Consider the following 21342-nt stretch of genomic DNA (forward strand, 5'->3'; position numbering starts at 1 on the left):
TGGGAGGAGAGAGGTCGTTAAAGCAGGAGCTCCGCTGTTTAACTTCCAGTCTCTTGTGATTTAAAAAAGAAAAAACCACCACACACACACACCAAGTTGGGGAATAGGAGGCGGCACGAGGCTCACCCGGTCTTGAAAGTTCGTGCACTTTAAAGAGAAGGCTGCTGGGTCAGAGGCCAGGTGTCTGTGTATGGACTGGGTGAAGCAGTTTCTGGAATTGAAAGCTCCACCGCGAGTAACGACTGGGTTTCCGCGCGGACAATGCGAAGCCGCCACCCCTCCGGGGGCCGGGCTCGGGCCGCACGCCCCGGGGAGCCGGAGCCGGAGCCGCCCTCCGCCGCCCGCCCGCCGCCCCCGGGTCCCCCCGCGCCGCCCCCGGGTCCCCCCGCGCCGCCCCGCGCCCTCCGCTTCCCGCCTCCCTCCCGCCGGCGGCCCGGGACCGAGCGCCCGCCCGGCCGCCCCCTTGGACCGAGTGTGGCTCGGAAGCCCCAAGCGCAGGCTGCTTCGCGCGCGGCGGTCGCGGCCGAGGGCGGAAACCAAGTTGGCTTAACGCGCCGAGTCGGCCGCAGCGAAGCGGTCCGGGAAGGGCCCGCGCCAGGCGACGCCGCGCAGCTGTGCCCGTGCAGAGCGCACGGGGTCTCGACTGGCGAGCGGCGAGGGCAGGGCTGCTCCCGGCTCGCCTCGGCTCCCGTTACAGTCCCCGCCGCCCCGGAGGGGGAGCGTCCTCCACGCGGCAGGCCCCGTCAATGGGATTCCCCTCGTGGGCACTGCTGCCTCCCGGCACGCGGGCTCTCGGAGGGCCGGGCGCGCCGGCGGGGGGGGGGGGGGCGCGCGCCGCGAGCTGCACCGAGCCCCGGGGTGGGCGCCGCGCCCCTCCTCGCCCCTCCTCGCCCCTCCTCGCCCCTCCTCGCCCTCCTCGCCCCTCCTCGCCCCGGGCCGAGCCCCCGCCGCCGCCGCCGCCGCGCGCGCGGAGGGGGGCTGTGGGGGAGGGGGCGGGCGCGGCGCGCGGGGCAGGGAAGGGGTTCTCGCGCGATCGGGCGAGGTTTCCGGTGTTGTGACTGAAACCCGTCAATATGGCGGCGATCGGCCGCGGCCGCTCGCTGAAGAACCTCCGAATACGAGGTAAGCCCGCTGCAACCCTCCCCCCCACTGCCTGGGGCCCGCGACCCCTGGCCCCGGCCTCCCCCTGGCCTCGGGCAGGCGGGGCCCTCAGGGGCGCTGGCCGGAGCCGGGGCCGCCGCCGCCGGCCTGCGAGCGCGTCCTAACCGGAGCTGTGTGTCTGTTTCGCACAGGGCGGAATGACAGCGGCGAGGAGAACGTCCCGCTGGATCTGACCCGAGGTAACGCGGGGCGCCGCGGGCGCCGGCCGGGGCGCGCTGTGGGGAGGGGCCGGGGGCGGGGGCCGCGGCCGGGGCCGGGGGCCGGGGGCAGGGGGCCGGGGGCAGGGGCGGGCCCCGCGCGGGCGGCGGGGGCGCGGGAGGCAGAGCCCGAGCCCGAGCCCGAGCCCGAGCCCGAGCCCGGGGCCGCCTCCCGGGACCCATCCCCCTTCCCAGTGCCCGCGCCCCGCGCCCCGCGCCTTTCTCCGGGCCTCCGGGTGCGGCGGGCGCCGGCCCACGCCGAGCGGGACTCCGCGGGGCGGGCGACCCCCGGGGCTCTCCGCACCCCCGCCCGGAGGCGGCCGGCGGGAGGTCGGGCTGTTACTTAGGCTGCCGGAGGATGTCGGAGGGAAGAGCGACCACATCCTGCCCTCCCCGTCCCCCCGCGCGGCGGCCGGACCTGCCGGGTCCTTGCCGGCCCGCGCCGCTGCTTTCCTCCTTGCCCCCCGGCCCCGGGCGGTGGGGGGGGCGGGGGCGCAGCGTGGCTGACTCGGCAGTGACCCCTGGAATCGGGGACTGCGGCTCGGTGTCTGGGCTGCGCCGGCGGTCCATGCCCGCTTCCCGTGCCCGGGCGGCTGGGACCGTAGTTGGCCGAGACCGCCCCCTCACCCTCGCCGCAGGTTCATTGTTTACCTTCTGCCGCGGCGGCGGGTTTGTTTACACCTTGGGAACGGGGCGAACCCCGCGCTGGCGTTTGGAAGGACCCGGTCCAGCTACTGGCCAGCGAATCTCCCGTGTAGTTCACCGTGCTGGAGTCTGTTCGACAGTATCTCGCCCAAGATGTAGTAGTTACACGCAAGGATTTTTTTCTTTCTTTTCTTTCTTTCTTTCTTTATTTCTTTTTTTTCCCCCCTTCCACCGTAAACAGGATTTGGTCTACTGATGCCAAAGAAGTCCGATTTCACACTGGCTGTAGCCGAGTGTAAACTGGTTCGGCTGCCTGAGAATCGGCTTCCTTTCTGAGATCTGAAAAACACTTTAGGAAGTCCGAGTCGTAAACATTTTATTAGAAATTCGAAAAATCTAACCCGTGTGCTGCTTGACGCAACGACTGTTATCTAAAGTATTTGTCAGACGCAGGCCCATTGTTGAGGCTCATCCCTGGTATTTAAAGCATAATGCATTATCTGGCTTGCCTTATTTTGTCCTAGGGTAAGATAACTGTGTCATCAACTAAACAGCTACTTTCCATGTAGCTGCCAGAGTACGTTTTTGTAAGAATCTTTCATTCTGAAAGTTCAGGGACTTTGCTTTGGCCGAAACTAGGTGCTGGTGTGACAGGCAGAAAGGGTTTCTACCGATGCACTGAATTGGAACTTCTTTCAGCAGATAGGGTTTGAGTGTTAGTATACAAAGATGTAAACGCTTTTGACTGTTGTGTAACCTTTTGGAAACCTCACTATATAAAACACACACGAAAAAAATCTATGTAAAATGTGTGTGGGGAAAAGATTTTCTAGTAAGTTTCCTTACAAAAACGAAATTCCCACGGAGTTGAAAATTAGCATTTGAGTTCTGTAACAGATGTGCTTTATTAGTGATTTAATTTCTATGTGGGCATATGCGTCTATATGGTGAAAAGAGCATTTATTAGATCTTCTGTCTCAATTTCACGTTAAAAGCTTGTTGGGATGTGGTGCTGAAAACAAGTTATATTTGTGCCTTAGGTTTGCTGAGCTGCTATATATAGTAGTTTCTGTGGTTGGTATCAAAATTTTGGTTTGTAAAAGAGCTCATGTACAAATTTGATAAACCCTTGATTTACTCCAATCTTACTCAAGTACACAGATAACTCTGTATGTTTACTATTTAAAATGTCATATGCCCGGAGCACTTTGTGAACACCATTGTTGACAGGCATTTTTAGGATGATGCAAAAGGCAGAAGAAAATGGTATTTCTGCTTGCCCTGACAAAATACAAATTAGTTTGGAATATACACAGCCAATTGCAATGGATTGCAAAAGACATATGCAAATAAGAGAGGCTATATAGGAATAAAACATTCATTATATAGGGAAGTTATAGAAGTACTAGAAGATCTAAGGTGATGAAAATCACAAAGAATTACACTTTTGTAATAGTTTGAGAACTATAGGGCAGTTTGGGTTGCAGCCGAAGGGCAGCTGTTTGTGGATTGGATTACGGTATGTTTTAGATAAGATTGGGTAACCAAAACTAGGTTTTTAATGCGAAGGCAGTGTTTGCCCTCATTTTAATTGTTTTATGCAACCTTTGAGAAGTTCGTTAATGTAGCTATCTCACAAAGTTCATCATTAAATAGAGGTCATGGTCATTGTAATTCCTAAAGGAGCCAATCAATGTATAGTGAAAAGAGATCAGACTGTAAAGTCAAATAGTTCTGGGTTGTAATCTCAGCTAGGATCCTTAATAGTTAGGTGATGTGGGGCAAGTTATTTGACCTTGCTTAACTCTTGGTTTCTTCATCTCAGAGAGAACTTCAAAGGGTTATTAAGAATGTGAGAAGTAAATGAACTAATGCTTAAAATAGTACGGGAGCTTATACTTTTGTGAGTGATGTTAACTAGATGTTAGTTGTCTTCCCACACTATGAAACCAAAATTATTTATATCACATTTAAAATACTTCAGAGTTGTTTTGAACATTATAAACTTGTTAATAGGATTTATGGTATCGAGGCTTTCATTTCTTTTTTTAGACATAACTATTAATTGGGTAGTCTGAATAGAGTTCTTGAGTATAACAACTGTCGAGAAGTATTCCACGAGATTACCATTAAATTAGGTCTAAGCAAAGAGTATTATATGTGCTGAAGATAAAATGTAGTGTTTTATTTTCTAGAACATTAGAATTTTTCTCTGACTCAAGAAAATTTCTTGGTAACAATGATTTGACTAGCCTTGCAAGCTTCTTGAGGCCCAGGAAAGTTACAGGTGCTTTGGTCTTAGTATTGGTATCACTGTTCATACGTGGTGTACTTCAATTAAAAATTGCTAATGAATTAGTTTTGATCTAGTTTAAGAACTTCATTGCAGTAATTCTCACAGTGAACTTATTGGTAACTGTTGCTTTCAGTTTTGTTCAAACAACTATTTATTTTGTGAAAGTCCCTGATATTTGCTATTGATATAACTTAAATACTCTCTCTGTTTTGCATGCCAATATCTATTTTGAAACCAAAACGCTTCCCTTAGTCACTTCCACTGCAAGGATAGCCTGTTTTGTTTTTCTGTTATCAGTCTCCTCGTACATTTCTTCTGGTACTGGATAACTTGAAAATTCGACACAGAGTATTCTTCCTGTGTAAGTCCTTCTTACTAAACAGTAATTTAATTATTGTGTTCAAAGTGAATTTCCAGGACATGGACAAACCTGTACTCAAATCTATTAGAATAGAATTTATTTAAAAGTATTGAGTTTTATATTTTTTGATTTTTGATTATCCGATTCTTTAACTTTTCTGTTAGAATACAAAAATTGACTTAGTTGCTGTTCGATACTTAAAAAAGTAGGAAGGTTATCTGAATGATGGAGATTTGAACACTACTTTTTTGTTTTCTGATTTTTTTGTTTCTAGTGAGCAGATTACTCATGTTGTTTAACCACTGACTTCAGTTAGACAAAACAAACATTGACAAAATGCCTTTTATTTACTAAATGCTGAATTAAGTGATGTAGGAATGAAGATGAGGAAGATGTCATTCCCCTTTTTAGGAGTTTACTGGAACAGATATTTAAAAAAGGGATTGCAATATGGAATGACAAAATAAGTAACCAGACTGTACAAGGATCAGAAGTAGCCTAGATGAGAAAATGATGAATTGTTTGGTGGGCAGATGATCAGAGTGGTTTACTTCACATAAGAATAGTGGTGGACATAATGAAAGGAAACACGGATTCCCAAGAGACTATACCACACCTTGGAAAGGTAAAAGTCAGCAAGAAGAGGAGCTGGCTAGGAAGCTGCTGACGTAATCTAAGAAATGGTGGGGAACTAGACCAGGATGTTGAAGATAGAAATGAAGGTGAATATATTTTGAAACAGAGTGATCATCTAATTTGTTTTCTTCAGATTTCACACTGGGTTTGGAATTCTCCTGCTCTGCACAGAGAACTTATATTTCTTTATTAAGAAAGTAGAAGCTGTCTAATCTGAATTCCGTTGACTTCTCCCCTTTATTTATTTTTTAAAGTAATCTCTGTGCCCAATGTGGGGCTTTAACTCAGGACTCCAAGATCAAGAGTCACATGCTCTACCTACTGAGCCAGCCAGGTGCGCTTGTCTTCTTCCCTTTATATTTTATATGTACTTATCTTCTGGTTCCCTGAGTCAGGGAATAAAGCATCTCTGTTCTTTCCAAGGCTAACCTGGAAAGGAATTTCATGCTCCTAATACTGTTTCCTCTGAGATTCTTTGTAGAACTGGAATCCCTATCTTCATTTCACTTTCCTATTGGATCAGTCTTCTCATGTTCAATGATCATTTGTTGTATCCTTCTTATGGCTCAGGTACTACTATACCAGGCATGCCATGGTGGTGGGAGGTGTGGAAAGATAAAGATTACAAAACAGCTGTTTTTCCATTGCTCTACAGAAAGAATAGTTCATCTTCACTCTAGTTTTTTTCCTTAACCACTATAGTCTTCTAAGCACAGCTTTCCCCATGTACTGAAAATAGTTGGTTTTTTTTTTTTTAATATTTTATTTATTCATGATAGAGAGAGAGAGGCAGAGACACAGGCAGAGGGAGAAGCAGGCTCCATGCCAGGAGCTCAACGTGGGACTCCATCCTGGGACTCCAGGATTGCACCCTAGGCCAAAGGCAGGTGCTAAACCACTGAGCCACCCAGGGATCCCCTGAAAATAGTTTTTTTTAAAGGATGCTGGTAATCTCATGCAAAATTCATTGGCATTTTTAAGTTCCCTATTCTATTTAAGTACTACTACTGTGTTAATAGTTTTGTTCCAGGCTCTAAAATATGTTATCTCCGCTAATCTTTAATAACTGTTTAAGGTATTCTTTTTATCCCTGTTTTACAATTGAATATATAGGTTCTAAACTTCTTTTTTTTTTTTTTTTTTGGTTCTAAACTTCTAAAGGTCTGAGATTCAGGTAAGTTATTCAGCCAAGGTCATAGGATTAGTGAGTGACTATACTTGTAGCCACTATATACTATTGCTATTCTTGTAATTATTTCTTCACTTGACTTCTGTGAAATATTCTCCTGCTGCTTTTCCTGCCTGTCATGCTGTTCGTTCTCTGTTCCCTGGCTGGTCTTCCAGCTCCTTAAGCAAATGAACCTTAAGGTTCTGTCCTTGATCTTTTCTTCTCTCCTCCAGTGCTGTGTCCCTGAACCACTTTTTCACTGATGGCTTCAAAAATCCATGAGTTGAAAAAAAAAAAAAAAATCCATGAGTTGAGATAGTTATGATAAATACATTTTTATTCAGACTCTTTTTAAGCTTGCAAAATGTATTAGTATTATGTGTCTACTACTCATCTAAAAGGCTTGATGTGTAAAGCTTTCCACCCCAAGGCATGTGCCTTTCTCACTTTATAATTACCACTACCATCAAGCTAGAGGCCTACTGCTTATTTTTGTTCAGGTGCCATTTTTCTTCAGTTTGGCTGTGAAATATCTGATGAATCTAGTCCCTCCTATTCCATGTCATTGGTCTTGTTTACATCTTTATTATCTCATGGGTCATGTAAAATCTTTTCTCTAACCTTTTTTTTCACTTTATCTGCTATATGATTGCCAGGATTATTTTCCTGAAATGTAGATCTCATCTTATCATTCCCTTAAATAAAAAAACAAAAAACAAAAAAACAAGGCACACTCATATTCATACTTCTCTGCCTCATTGTTGCTCGCAGAATAAAGTCCAGATTTCTTAGCTTGGCATTGAAGACCTTGTATGATTTATTCCAGAATTATTATCTTCTGTACTGTCTTAATCATACTATTCTGTCAGCCTCTGTGCAGATTTACTTGTGTAAGCCACTCTCCTCTTTCTTCACACACAGTGCTTTTCAGAGGGGATGTGGAAAGTTCACTAGTCCAAAGCACTTACCTCTCCGTTCTTGTTCTTTCCCCTTGGAGATTGTATTATACCCCTGGTTTAGAAAAAAATGGCTTATTCCTTACATATGGCATACAGTTTTTTATTTGACCTTGTGCAGGTTGTTTCCTCTGCCTAGAACTTCATTTTCAGCACTCTTTATTGAAATCCTAATTCTCCAAGGTCTTCTAGGTCACAGGCTACTTCTAGAAATCATCCCAGTGGGAATTCATTGCTTCCTCCTCTACTTTTCCATATTTTGTTTGTTCCTTTCTAACTATCACTTCCCGTCGCTTTCTTTGTCTTCGTTGTTTTTCCCTCACTAGATCTTAAGCTTCCCCAGCATCTATCATATAATGGAAGCATTTATTGAATGTCAGAATGGAGAGAGAGATGAGAAATGGAGTAGTACAACGTTAAGGGAGTAGAAGTAAAAACATTTTAGGTTTGCAGTCCTGAGGGACAATGAGATTGATGATGCCATGAAATGAAGAAATCCATTTTGGAGGGATGATAATGAGTTCAGCTTTGCACTTTGAATTTCAGGTGATTAATTCTATCAGAGGTATATAAAAGGTAGCTGCAAATACTGGAATGGTTCTAAACTTGTGATCTGATTGTTCTCTGCATAGGGCATTGAGACAGGAAAGAAAGTAAATGGAGAAAGAGCTAAAGATTTACGTATTAGAGGAGGAGCTGATGAGAGTGTCATAGCATAAGAATCAAAAAATGAGAAGAAGGTGGCCAAGAGAAGAAAACTAGCAAGACTATGATCTCTCAAGCCAAGAGGGAAGTTTTGGTTGAAGAGACTGCGAGACTGTAGCATTGAAGTTGGTGTCTGGAGAACTCAGTTCTGTCTTCCTTAATCTAAGAATGATGTTGGCATACTGTTTAACCTCTCTGGGCTTCAGTTTCCTGGATCTCTAAAATGCATACTACATTACATGTGTAGCACTGTCACCTTCTGTCTTTGTGATCCTCAGATATCACCATGTTTCTGGGATATTGAAAGATTGAAAAGAAAGCATTACAGCCTTGTTAAATCACTGTGAGAAGTATTCCCATAAACAGTAATGAATACATGTAGGAGTGATGGTATTTCATAGCACTTTAAATGTAAATTATAGTCAACTCTCAATTTCCTTTTAAGTGATCATCTGCAGTGACTTGCTGCCTCCTCCCCCTCCCAGGTCTCAGGCTACTGAAAATAGGGCTGTGAAAAGCACAGTGGGGTGAGTGAATGGTTTGCATGCCTGTGTATCTGTACCTCTGACTATCACCAAGCTAAATACAGTCCACTCTCACTTACCTGCGCTTAATAAAAAAGGTGAATAATGATGAGTGCTAAATTACATCATCTAAATAGCACTATTTATATGTGGCTTGGGAAGATTTTCTATTCTTTCCTCCCCTACAATAGATTGATATATCTTTTCTTTTATTTGAATTATTAGCATCAATTTTTATTTCCTGAGCAAATACTTTTAGAATAGCAAACATAAATAGGTTAAAATATATATTAGGTAATCCACATGCGAATAATTGAGAGTTGACTGTTAATGCTTTTTTGGATCATCCATTGTTTTGTATTATCTGTGCTTTTTTGTTAGTGTGGCCAGGTTAAAGCTGAATAACTACTTTAAAATTTTATCTCTGCAGTGAATATACTTCTAAAATTATACAGATGCCAAACTAAATTGAAAATAATAGTGTAAAACTCGATAAATACAACATATGTCCCAAGTCATAGGATTGAAAGACTACTTAAGTACATTCTCAAAACTTCCTTTTACAAGGTTTTTAAGCCAGATTGCACAAACTGAGTAAAGCACCTGGTAATGATGAAATTTATATAAAATATAAAATAAAGAATATGCCAAGGCTTCAAACACCCTTTTTGTGGAGTCAATTGAGTTTAGTAAGAAATACAGAAAACTTAAAATTACCTGGATTTTCAAGAATTTGGCTCTTTTAATTACTTTGCCATTTTTTTACCCCAATATTTTGAAGATTTGGATTTATAGTGGTTTGTTGATCCATATATTATATAATTGAATTAATAAATATTATCATGAATCAGGAAGGCACAATTCTTGGCTTCAAGTTTATATTATAGTTGGGATATACCTGTATCAGGGCATAGTATAAGATAGTAATATTTGAAGAACCTACCAGTTGTCCTTATGAAGGAATCAAAAGCTGGAGGAATTGAGGGGAAATAAAGAGAGATAAGTAAGGAGTAGCTTAGAGGTAAGACCTCATAGAAACTTGGCACCTGTAAGACCTTTGCATAAAAGGGTAGCATTTGAATAGGTAGAACTTTGGATCAGTGTTTTAAAAAACGTAACTTAATTTTGTTAACTAACATTTCTGGCATATTATTCAGTATTTGAAGGTAATGTTGAGAAAAAGTTGGCAATTATATAAAATCTCTTAATTATTGAAGATTGATTATATTTCAAAGTAGGGTTCTTCTGGCCTGTAAAGGTAGTGCAGGACTGGACTGAGAGCTTTTAGGCATATTGTGAAATAATTGTGTGCTTGTGACTATGAGTATATAAATGCTTGGCTGTTATTCCAAATCCAAGTATAAATGATTTTTTTTCTTCCATTGTTTTGTAGTATATGTGTTTCCTTTCCCTTTCATTAATACTGCATGTTCAAAGGGCTCTGTAAATATGTTATCAAACTTACTTATAGAGGTATGAAATTTGGAAATAGAGATTATAAATGAGATGAGTAGTGTTTTTGTTATTTTCCACACTAAAATGACCATGTTTTCTGATCTCAGAATTTAAACATGTCGCCTCACAGTGAGATAGAATATTTGAAAATAAAGTCATTCTGAAAAACATGGAATGTTTTATTGCTAAATCCAGGCAACCTACCCAGCCCTCTATTTATTTGGGTAAAGGGTGTACTGGGGAAATTATTGCTTTTATTAAAGCAGCAAAATGAGAATTGAATTGCCACTTGCAGGGATTTTAGTGATCTTGTTCAGAATCCAGTGTAATTTCATGTGTTTCTAATGAGTGAAGAGACACAGAAGCTGTAAACAAAGAAGACTGCCAAGTAATTTACTTTTAGTTACTAAGAAGGAACAGCTTGCCAGATAAAAGTGTATTTAACTGCTTTTAGATGTGTGCACATACATATATTTATCTGTAGTTTCATACTTCGAGAAATCACATCTTAAGGTAGTATTGCTAATTCTTTCCATGCTTAATGTTCATCCCTCATATACTAAAACTTTTAATTGCCCTGTTTTTTCTCCACTCATAATTCTGTATAATATACTCCCTAACCTTCACCACACCACCACCATCACCACCAGCCCCCTCCCCCAAGAAAAAAAAAAAAAAGAAAAAAGAAAAAGAGAAACTGAAGGGAATAGAGTTGCAGAAAGAGTGAGAAGACTCCAGTGGTTGGAGGTAGGTGAGCTGTGAACTCTTAACATTTAGCTATATGGCAGTTTCTGTGTGTGTGACCACGTGGATGGTGGAAAATTGTGGGATGTTTTATTTACGTGTGTTGTAGATAAGTTTTTAATCATACCTATCACATGATTAGCCTAAAATCATGATAATGGAATATTTGAATACAAATAGCTATTTTTTTACTTTATTTTAGAATGACTTACAATTTTATTTTATTGCTGTATCCTGTAATTTCTAATGTTACTTTTGAATGGTATAACTTGGTGCAAAGCAGGTCAGATTAATTCTTACATAAGATTTTCTATGTCATGTAAGAATAATTCTCAACATAAGCTTTTACAACTTTTTAATGAGTTAAATTTTGCATTAGCATAACCTTAAAAATGTTTAAATCACTGTATATTTTAATAAGAACTTTAAAATAACCTTTTTCTCCTTTGTCATGGGAGAATTCAGTGTTATGTGTTCATGTTTCAACATTGTTTTGAATACAGAAATATATATTGTTTTACCTAGCGTAATGGAAGACGTTTAAAAAGATGCTGATTATTCTTTAAAAAGAAATAAAAAGGATTGAGAGGGATAAACTGTAGCAGTTGCCTTTTGCTATGTTATTGTTTCTTGTAATAGTTATTTTGCTGTATTTAAAAAGTTTAGACTTACTTTTGAGTCCTAGGAAAATTTGTTGCTTCCATCAGTAATTGTTTCTGTATTAAGAGTACTGAGAAAAAAAAAAGTGTAATTATCTTTAAAATAAGTAATTATATTGCAAGTAAATGTTCACTTGGGGTACTTGAATATGAGTGGATTTGGGAGAGGTATATGTGTATATTATGTTTATTTTTAAGCATATTTGTAAGCTGCTTTAGAAATTATTAGCTCTCCCCATCAAAACAGGAATCTTCTTTATAGTATCTGACAGATGTCATCCATCATCGCTCAAACCTTTCATTGATAGTTAGCTTTTTCAGAGTTTGTTTCTTTGTTGAGTAGCTATGTTTGTTAATGAAATTCTTGTATCAAATTAGCCAAAATTTTATAAAAGAATCATTTTTTAATAATTGATCCTAGTTCTTTTGTTTTTAAAATTTTATAAATATTTACAAATAAAATAGTAGGTTTACTCATGTTGGACACTGCCGTGTGCTATTAGAGAGTCTTCCCCTTTTCTTCTCCTCATACAGGTCAGTCACCAACTACTTAGTACTGCTTGTGTGTCCAACATTGTTCTGGTTGTTAGATGTTTAAGACATGGTCTTTGATTACAAAAACAGCAGCTACTATATTTTGAACTTTATAATATATTGGAAACTGTTAAAAACATGACTTAAATTATTGAATTTAGTCTTCCTACATTTCTAGAAAATGTGTTTTAATATCCTTATGTAACTGATGAAGAAATTTGGGCCCAGAGGATGCCTAACTAGCCCAAGGTCATACTGGCAGTAAGAGAGAGAGGTAGGATTCAGGTCCCATTCATTGTTTTTAATTCTAAAACCCTTTATAATCTTTCTAAAAACAAGTACATGCACTTAACCCTTTATAATCTTTCTAAAAACAAGTATAGTAGAAGATAAGTCATATTACTGGAATAATTAGTGACAAAATGAGTATGCTATATTTTATAGTAATGTTGATTTGGAGCCCTTAAGAAACAAGTTATTGACTGAGCCCTTAAATGCACATTTGAACCATTTTTGATAAAATTATTTCTGTAACTATTACGTATTTCTCTCCTTTATTAAGAAGAATATATCAACTACATTTTAACTTCTCTTTGGCTGGGGTCATCATTATGAATGTTGATTATTGTGTTGGAGGTAAGGGGAGGATGATTTATTACTACCTTGTGTGACATTGGACTGCTCTTTTTGATCTCATGTGCTGTTTTCTTGCATTCAGCTGTCACTTTACATTGCAACTATATTATTCCTATATTTAGCAGTCCTTTATTTTTTTACTTTTACCATGCTATAAAATAGAAACTGTAACTGGACTTATTAATATTATATGGAAAATAAACATAATTAGGTTGTGATTATGATGAATAAAGGGGCCCTACTATCAGTAATCATGTTTTCTGTAGTGAATAAACTTGGTGATGATACTGCTTTGAATGTTTATTGCCATTTTTTGATATGCTTGCTTTTATATCCTGGTTATTTTCCACATAGCATTGCCACATAGCATTCAAGGTAGATGAGATATGACTTAATAGAGTTAGTATATAATGTATACAATATGGATGGTAGGATTATCTAAAGATAGATACTAAGGTACAAAATGTGACTGATACGGACACAATAACATTAAATAATGTGCTAATTGCCTAATATAGAGACAATCTAGCTCTTGTAGCTAAGAGCTTGGGCTTTAGAGTCAGACACCTCTAGATTTGAATCTTGACCCTGCCTCTTAGTTTTTTGAGTTTGGACAAGTTGGCTTTCTGAGCATGTTTTCTCATCTCTGCTGGAAATAACACTTGAGGAATGAATGAAATGTTTGTAAGATATTTATTACAATTTTGGCACATTTTGGCACATATCTTTACCTAATACCTGTAGATATTAGGTTTTCTTTAGTGGTCATTTAAAGCAAAGGAGATGAAAGAAGGGAGAGAGAAGTGTAAGCTGGGAAAAAAGTAAGAGAAAGTGGGGCATTGTTACAGCTCTGAATGAGCAGGATGGTGTTAAATCAAGAGGAATTGAGCATGAATAAAGGCATTAAACGTTTTACTGAGAGAGGAATAATAAGGAAATAGAATTTTAGTATTCATATTGAATTCGTAAGGTAGAGGTAAGTAACTGAGGGCTTTGAAAACTGTGGAGATGTTAGACCCTCTTCTCTTTTTACATGTTAAAATGCATAACAGAGAGAGTAGTAAATGTTACTAAATTATTTTTTATATAAAGAAAACCTAGATCCAAAAAATGTTTGTCATAATTGTATAATCCTATAAATTTTGACAAATTGAACATATGAATAATCAGAACCCAGATCAAGAATCAGAATACTGCAGTACCTCAGAAGCTCCCATTCTGTCTCCTTCTGGGCACTACTTTCCTATGGGAAGGATACCACTATTTTGACTTCTCATACCATAGATTAGTTTGGCTTGTTTTTTAACTTCCTATGATACACTTATACAGTATGTACTCTTTTATATCATCTTCTTATGTCCAATATTACATTGTATCACCATGTTGTATGTAGAATAAACGTTCTATTAATCCAAGTCTGCATAACATGTATCAGGTATGTTACCATGCGATGTCTTTTTGAATGGGCAGTGGGTTTATATGAGTGGACATGATTTGGAATGAGATTAATTCCAACTTTATTTAAAAAATTTAAATCATTTTGTGAATATCTGTCTGCCTTTTTAGTTTGACCTTTTTGCTTTAATACATTGTAGTCAGTAAATACATCTAGATAGGTGAATTTTTTTTTTTCTTAATGGTTGTTCAGATCACAATAACCTACTCAAAGCTACAGGTTAGAAAGTTAGTTAAAAAGAATTCCAGTCCAATAAAAGTTTTGTGTTGACCTAATTAAATTGGTGGAATGATTACTGAAATTGGGTTAGTATTTCTACAGAAAAAAAGCGACAGTGATAAACATGTCTTGGTCCTTACTTCAATGATACACTCATGCGAAAATAACAATTTATTAATATTTTGGATTTACAACATAGCTTTAAGTATTTATCAAAGTTGATAAGTTGTTAGAGTATAAAAGAGAGATGCTTCTCCTTGAAGGAACATAAATGTTTGTCTTTTATGATTCTCTTAGGAGCTCAAAAGGGACCGTTAGAAATTTGTCCAATCCTGCTTTAGGTTTCGCATATGAGGGAATCCTAAAATAATGTGATTTTTTTTTTTTTTTTTAGTAGACATGTTCGAACTTTACGAGGTTAAGTGAAAGTGTCTAAGACCTTATTGATAGTTATGAAGTGTCTTTGATTGTTTTTCTCCCCTTCCCTATATTTCTCAATTTTTCTCATTGGTTTCTATCTCTAGTCTTTCCTTTGGTGACTCTTCAATATAATAGGATATGATATAGAAATGGACTATATTGGTCTTTTAGCTGCATTTGAAGTGTTTTATGTTCCTTGACTTAAAATAAAATTTAATTGTTAAAATTTTTTTTGTTTTTGTTTTTACTTAATCATTGAATTTTAGGTCCCCCCCCCCAACCCCCCCAAGAGTCGGTGATAGAAAAAAAATTCCACTCCTCATAACTTGGTACTTGTCCCCAAGAAATTTGAACTGTTGCATAGGAAATTGATTAAATACTTGAAGACATTTTAGCAATATGTGCTTAGCATAGATAAGTAGAATAAAGAATATTTTACTTATTTCAGTGTGTAGGAATAAATGTGAACGTGAAACAAGTATTCACTATACTGAAGGTAATGAAGTTTCTCATAAAGTGCATTTTCTAAATGTTGGTAATTAAAAAAAAATTAGTATTTGTTTTAAATTTTCATGCATCTACTCTGGAAGTATGGAAAACAATGAGTTTGGAATTCCCTGAAAGTGGGAACATCCTAATAACTTCAGAAGATTCTTGCTGATTTTGAGTCTAGACTGTTTAGTTCACTGAGTATGGATTATTTGCTATCAAAAGATACTTGGCTTTAGTAGTGAGTTTTGAGTAAATGCATATTTGATACTGTTAATTAGGAATGACAACATGCAATAAATCTATATTTGTTACCAAGTTTTACAGGGTTATATTATTTATTGTTCTTGTACATATACTGGTACATATTTTTTTTTTCAACTATTTTAAATGATTTTTCTTAGAATAGCGCTGAAGTAGTAAACTTTGGTCTGTCCAGCACAATCAGAGGTTGGTCTAAAATGGTATTTTGTTTATTTTGTGAAGGGTTTATCAAATGATGTGTTGTTTTAGCAAACAATCTAGAAATTATATACTTTGAAGTAGATGTTTCCTTTAAGTGGTCCCCTTAAAAGGATATGTACTTCTTCTAGTGGTGATGTCACTGTTTAAAAGACTTTAAAAATTCTGCTTCTAAAGATTGCTAAACCTTATAATGTAGTCCTTTGAATTGCTATTTGATCTGTGCTTTGGGCGTGAATTGGAGTTTGGGAACTGGTCAAATACAAATTGTGGTCAAATATAATGGAGATTTGTTAGCTCATTGATTTATTCACTCATTCTTTTGAAGAGTATTCATTGAGCACCTGCTATATTCTCAGCACCATATTAAATACTGGGATGTGTATAACAAGATAATTTTTCTGAGATATATACTACCACTATATGTGGAGACTCCCATTGTAATCTGGTCTCTGACTACCTCTTCAGCCATTCTCATTTCCTCTTTTTCTCTTATTCACTCTATTTGGCAAAACAGCCTCCTTGCCATTCATTCTATTTATATTCTCCTTTCAGACCCAGAACTTTTGTGCCTTTGTTAAATTCTGTCTGAATTATTCTTCCCCTAATATTTGGAGGCTCGCTCCCTTACTCTGCATAATTCTGTTTATTACTTTATTAATGAGACCTTCTCTGATCATTCTATGTAAAGTAGCCCCCATCTCCCTCACTTTCCATTCTTTTATATTTGTTCTTTTATAGCCCTTGTCACTACTGCCATTACAGTATTATTTATATTGTCTGTCTCCGTAGAATATAAGTTTTGTGAGGACACTTTTTTGTTGTTGTTCACCATTGTATCCCTAGTGCCTAGAAAAGCCCCAGCACATTGTATGTACTTGATTAAATATTTATTGGTGGAATAAATGACTATCAAGTTTATGTTTTAGTATGAGGGTTCCAGATAGCATATTCAACATCTTGACCATGTAGTCACTTATATCAACATATCTGTGTTTCAAACTTAATATTTATCTCATTGTTTTAAAAATCTTTCTATATTTTTCATCTGGGCTAAGAGCAGTACTTTAATGGGGCCAAAGCAGACACCCAGGAGACATCCTGGCCTCATTTCTTGTCCTTATTCTACACATCAAATCTGCTACCAGTCTGATGATAATGATTTTATCTCTGAAATCTGTTAAATCTATTGTCTTTAAGGATATTTATTTATTTAGAGTGCATGGTGGGGGGAACAGAGGCAGAGGGAAAGGGAAAGGGGAATCTCAGGCACACTCTGCACTGAGTGTGGACCCTGACAGGGGGCTCCATTCTATGACCCTGAGATCATGACTTGAGCCAAAAGTAAGAGTCAGACACTCAACCCACTGAGCCGCTCAGGTGTCCCAATTGTTTTTATTTCTGCTGCTGTGCCTTTTTTTGGGCTCCCATTTACTTTCCTGGATGAATGCATTGGCTTCATCACTACTCCCTCCATTCTAGTTCTGTCCTCTCCCGATCTTTATTGTAGCTAGCAACAGGTTTTCCAATGTAAGCTAATCTTAATATCCCTAGCAGAGTTCAGCATCTTCCTTCTTTGGGCTTTTATAGTATATAAAATTTTCTGTGTTACATTTCTTACAACATGGTGATAATTTGTTCATGTCTGCCTTCCTCAGGCACAGTTGGCAAACATTTATTGACCTTTACTATGTGTGAGATACTGTTCCTTTCCTGGTGATTCAGTGGAGAAAAAGATTATGTCTGTCCTTGAGGAATTGTATTCTGGTGGGGGAGAATGCAGACAATAAACATTTGAACACAGAATGTTAAGTAAGTAGATACTCTGAATAATGTACAATTAGATATTTAAAAGAGAGTTGAGGGCAGCCCCTGTGGCGCAGCAGTTTAGCGCTGCCTGCAGCCCAGGGTGTGATCCTGGAGACCCCAGATCGAGTCCCACGTCAGGCTCCCTGCATGGCGCCTGCTTTTCCCTCTGCCTGTGACTGCCCCCCCCCCATATATATATATATGAATAAGTAAATTAAAAAAATCTTTATAAAAAAAGAGAGTTGAGTGGTGGTTGGGATTGTCAGAAAGCTTCTCTGAAGCAGTAATACTTAGTTGATTCAGAACTAATGAGGTGGCATAAAGTGAAGATACAGGGTGAAGGTCTACTTCTTCCAAGTAGAAGAAAGTAGTACAAAGGCCCAGAGATCAGGAAGGAACAAATAATGATTAGTGCTTAATGAATGAGAGGGAGAGTATGAGACTAGAGATTATGGTATGCTTGCAAAAGGAAGCCATTAGAAGGTTTTAATTAAGAGAGTGATGTTATCTGATTATTTAGAAAGATCACTCTTGGTTGTTCTGTGGATAACGGATTGACGCCCCTGGAGAAGCATAGCACACGTCACTAAATCAATGTTAATTGAATGAATAAGTGAATGAATTAATTCTTTCACTTTATATCCATTTTGAATCACATGAGACTTCAGTATTCAAGAGGAGAAAGCCACAAAGCCAACATTGTAGAACTGATGGTTGCACTTCTTTGTAAGCTGTATGTCTAACCCTAATCACTTTAGTATCTTGAGTTAGCAAATAATTGTCATTAATGAGAACTCTTTGTGACCATAAATGGAAATGCTGTATTCATTAATTTATTTATTCAATTAATTATTGACTATATACCATAGATTATTCTGCTAAGTTTTTGAAGTTTCAAGGTTGAGGTTACAAGATAAATCAGACCTTGCTCTTAAAGTTAGTTGTCATTAAAAAAAATGTAGATTGGTTGGATGGTTAGGCTTGATTGACAACTCAGGAGGTTGAGAAGGGGGTTATAAGCCTTCCATGACCTCTATAAAATATGATTCTGTTCATTTCAGTTTCCTGCTGCTGTTGTTAGAGGCTTTCACTTAGATGTTCAATATATCATTGAAAGTAGTATAAAGGAAAGGGAAGATAGAGGAATGGAGCAGATAATTTTATTTGTGGGAGAAGTTAATTTTACCTTTATTCTCTGTAATGTTTTTAAAATTTTTATTCTGAATATGAACTCTGATAAGTAAGCACAGTAGCTTATAGGCAGAATTTTGGGGAAAGTCTTGTCTGGGTATCACAACTTTTACATATTTTTATAATTGTACTTTTTTTTTTAAGTGAATGAGATTCTTGCAATATGTTCTCTTTTAGCATCTTAGATTTTCGGCTGTTTCAGCTGGTCATTCAAGCTAACAATCTTTTTTTACCAGATTTTGCTTTTTAATTCTGTGCACAGTTATTATTAGTATTATTATTTTATCTCTACACCTGACGTGGGGCTTGTACTCACGACCCCAAGATCAAAAGTCACATCCTTTTCTGAATGAGCCAGCCAGGCAATATTCTGGGTTCTGAATATTTTTTACAGAAATTTTAGAATAAGTACATTTGTATCTTTGGTAAAGTAAAATCATACTTTAAGGTTGACAAATAAATGTGTGTGCTGTGGCAGGGGTTGCCCAGGGTTCATGAAATTCTTTCCCTTGAGCGTCACTGCAGCTTCATAATCCTTGGTGTAGGATTCCTAGCAGTACTAGGATTGACAGTAGACTTGAAACTTGTTTTGCCATATAATTGTATAATGTCTAGGTTTTGGTTTGTGGATTGAGCGATGTTTTGCACTTTTAGCAAATAAAGAAGGAGGAGTTAACTTATTAAGTTGTATTTTTTTTTTACTGTTAGTATTTCTCAGAGAAAGTATTAGTTAAGTACAGCAAGGGCATTGTAATAGCCTAAAATAAATTAAGAGAAATATTATGAAAACTTTTGACTAGTGATCCGCCTTTTTTTTATTTTTTATTTTTATTTATTTATTTTTTTTAGTGATCCGCCTTTAAAAAATACTTGGTAGATGAAAGTTTTTGAGTGTAATCCTAACACTCGAACACTGTTGTAGAAGTTTAATTACTAGACATAACACATGTATGTGATTCTTAACTGATACTGTTATTTTTTCGTTTGATCCCTTGATCTGAACTGAGCATTTTTAGTAAGCCAAAGCTTTGCACTAAAGAAGGGCTTCATGGGTTATGAACTAGTGCCGCTGAAGTTTACTCGTGTGGAAGCTTAAAGCTAAAGCTGAATAAGCACCTAGAGTTAGTTGGCAGACATTTTATAGAGGACTTCATGTAGTGAGACTTTTTTTAAAAAGAAAAGGGTTCTGCATGTACTAAAGGTAGATCAGTTGTTACTGTACTTTGAGGAGACTTATGACAATATTAAGGAGGTTGTTTGAGATAAACCATCAGAAACATCCTCTCCCCATTGTTTATTATTATTATTGTATGTTAACACACGTGTATACATATAAAATAGGAATGGCAAATTATGTGAAATAAACATTCTTCCCAACCTTATTGGTAATTTGTACAAGTCTGAATTAACTACTGTTTCCTTTTTATTACTGTATATTTTTTATTTTTTATTTATTTATTTTTAAAGATTTTATTTATTTATGAGACACAGAGAGAGAGACAGGCAGAGACACAGGCAGAGAGAGAAGCAGGCTCCATGCAGGGAGCCTGACGTGGGACTCGATCCCGGATCTCCAGGATCACGCCCTGGGCTGAAGGCGGCGCTAAACCACTGGGCCACCCGGGCTGCCCTGTGTATTTTTTATGATATCAGTTTAAACTATTTTGCTTAGAAGATTAGCATATTGTTTCTTTTTCAAAAATATGCATTCCTAATTATTACCGTGAAATGAAAATTGTGTTTGTAGTGGGGGGAGATAGAGATCCGAATCCTTGCTCCATAATACTGCAGGGAAATATCTGACATACTATTTATTTTTCTGAGCCTAAATTCTCTTTTATGTGAGAAGGGATATAATATTGTGCATCTTACAAAGTTACTGTAAATATTAAATTAAAAAATTTGTTCAAAGACCTTAGCACAATGTCTGTCAAATGCTTAGGTAAAAATCCAGAGGGCAGATGTTATTAAATAAATAATAGTTATTTACCCATTCTTTGATCATGGACATTTGGGTTGTTTGTAGTTTCCTGCTATTACAAATACTATAAACAATGATTTTACACATAGTCTTACACATGGATTATGGTACTCCTACCTAAGTTTCTCTAGGTTATATAACTTGATGTAGAAGAATGACTGCTTATGTTTCTCTTTGTATCTGTATATGTCTATATTATCTCCTGTGTCTATCTGTATTTTCATTAGGAGTGATATCTAAGAGTTGCTCCTGAATCATACTTTTGTAACAATTGGGATTATCAGACTTTTACTAAACATACTGTATTAGGAAAATTATTAAATGTAGACTTTGGGATCCCTGGGTGGCGCAGCGGTTTGGCGCCTGTCTTTGGCCCAGGGCGCGATCCTGGAGACCTGGGATCGAATCCCACGTCGGGCTCCCGGTGCATGGAGCCTGCTTCTCCATCTGCCTGTGTCTCTGCCTCTCTCTCTCTCTCTCTCTCTCTCTCTCTGTGACTATCATAAATAAAAATTAAAAGAATTAAAAAAAAAAAACGTAGACTTAAGTAGAGAAAGAAGTATAGCAACCCTCATTTATTGCCCCATTTCAACCGTTATAAATGTATAAAACAACAATATTTCAGCTATATATCCTCC

General features: G+C 38.6%; 1 protein-coding gene and 1 long non-coding RNA gene across 6 annotated transcripts in view; one reads left to right on the plus strand and one right to left on the minus strand.

Moving 5' to 3' along the window:
- LOC140632622 (uncharacterized) overlaps positions 1 to 2517 on the minus strand; it is a 31822-nt gene extending 29305 nt beyond the window's left edge. Inside the window, exon 1 of the long non-coding RNA XR_012030231.1 lies at positions 2010 to 2517. This is a non-coding gene — a long non-coding RNA (uncharacterized lncRNA). The remainder of the gene's footprint in view (positions 1 to 2009) is intronic.
- The window catches only part of RICTOR (RPTOR independent companion of MTOR complex 2), a 117176-nt gene continuing 96825 nt past the window's right edge, over positions 992 to 21342 (plus strand). The window contains exons 1-3 of one of the 5 annotated variants that reach the window (XM_072824814.1): positions 1054 to 1122; positions 1293 to 1340; positions 8611 to 8652. Coding sequence is in view for 2 of the 5 variants with exons in the window: in XM_072824811.1 (XP_072680912.1) it covers positions 1074 to 1122; positions 1293 to 1340 (97 nt within the window). In the remaining 3 variants the exon portion in view is untranslated. Of the gene's footprint in view, positions 1123 to 1292; positions 1341 to 8610; positions 8653 to 8937; positions 10852 to 21342 lie in introns of those variants that run through there. The other 4 variants (XM_072824811.1, XM_072824812.1, XM_072824813.1 and 1 more) reach the window with 4 other exon arrangements.

This window comes from Canis lupus, chromosome 4 (assembly GCF_048164855.1).
Source record: "Canis lupus baileyi chromosome 4, mCanLup2.hap1, whole genome shotgun sequence".
Taxonomy (NCBI): Eukaryota; Metazoa; Chordata; class Mammalia; order Carnivora; family Canidae; genus Canis; species Canis lupus.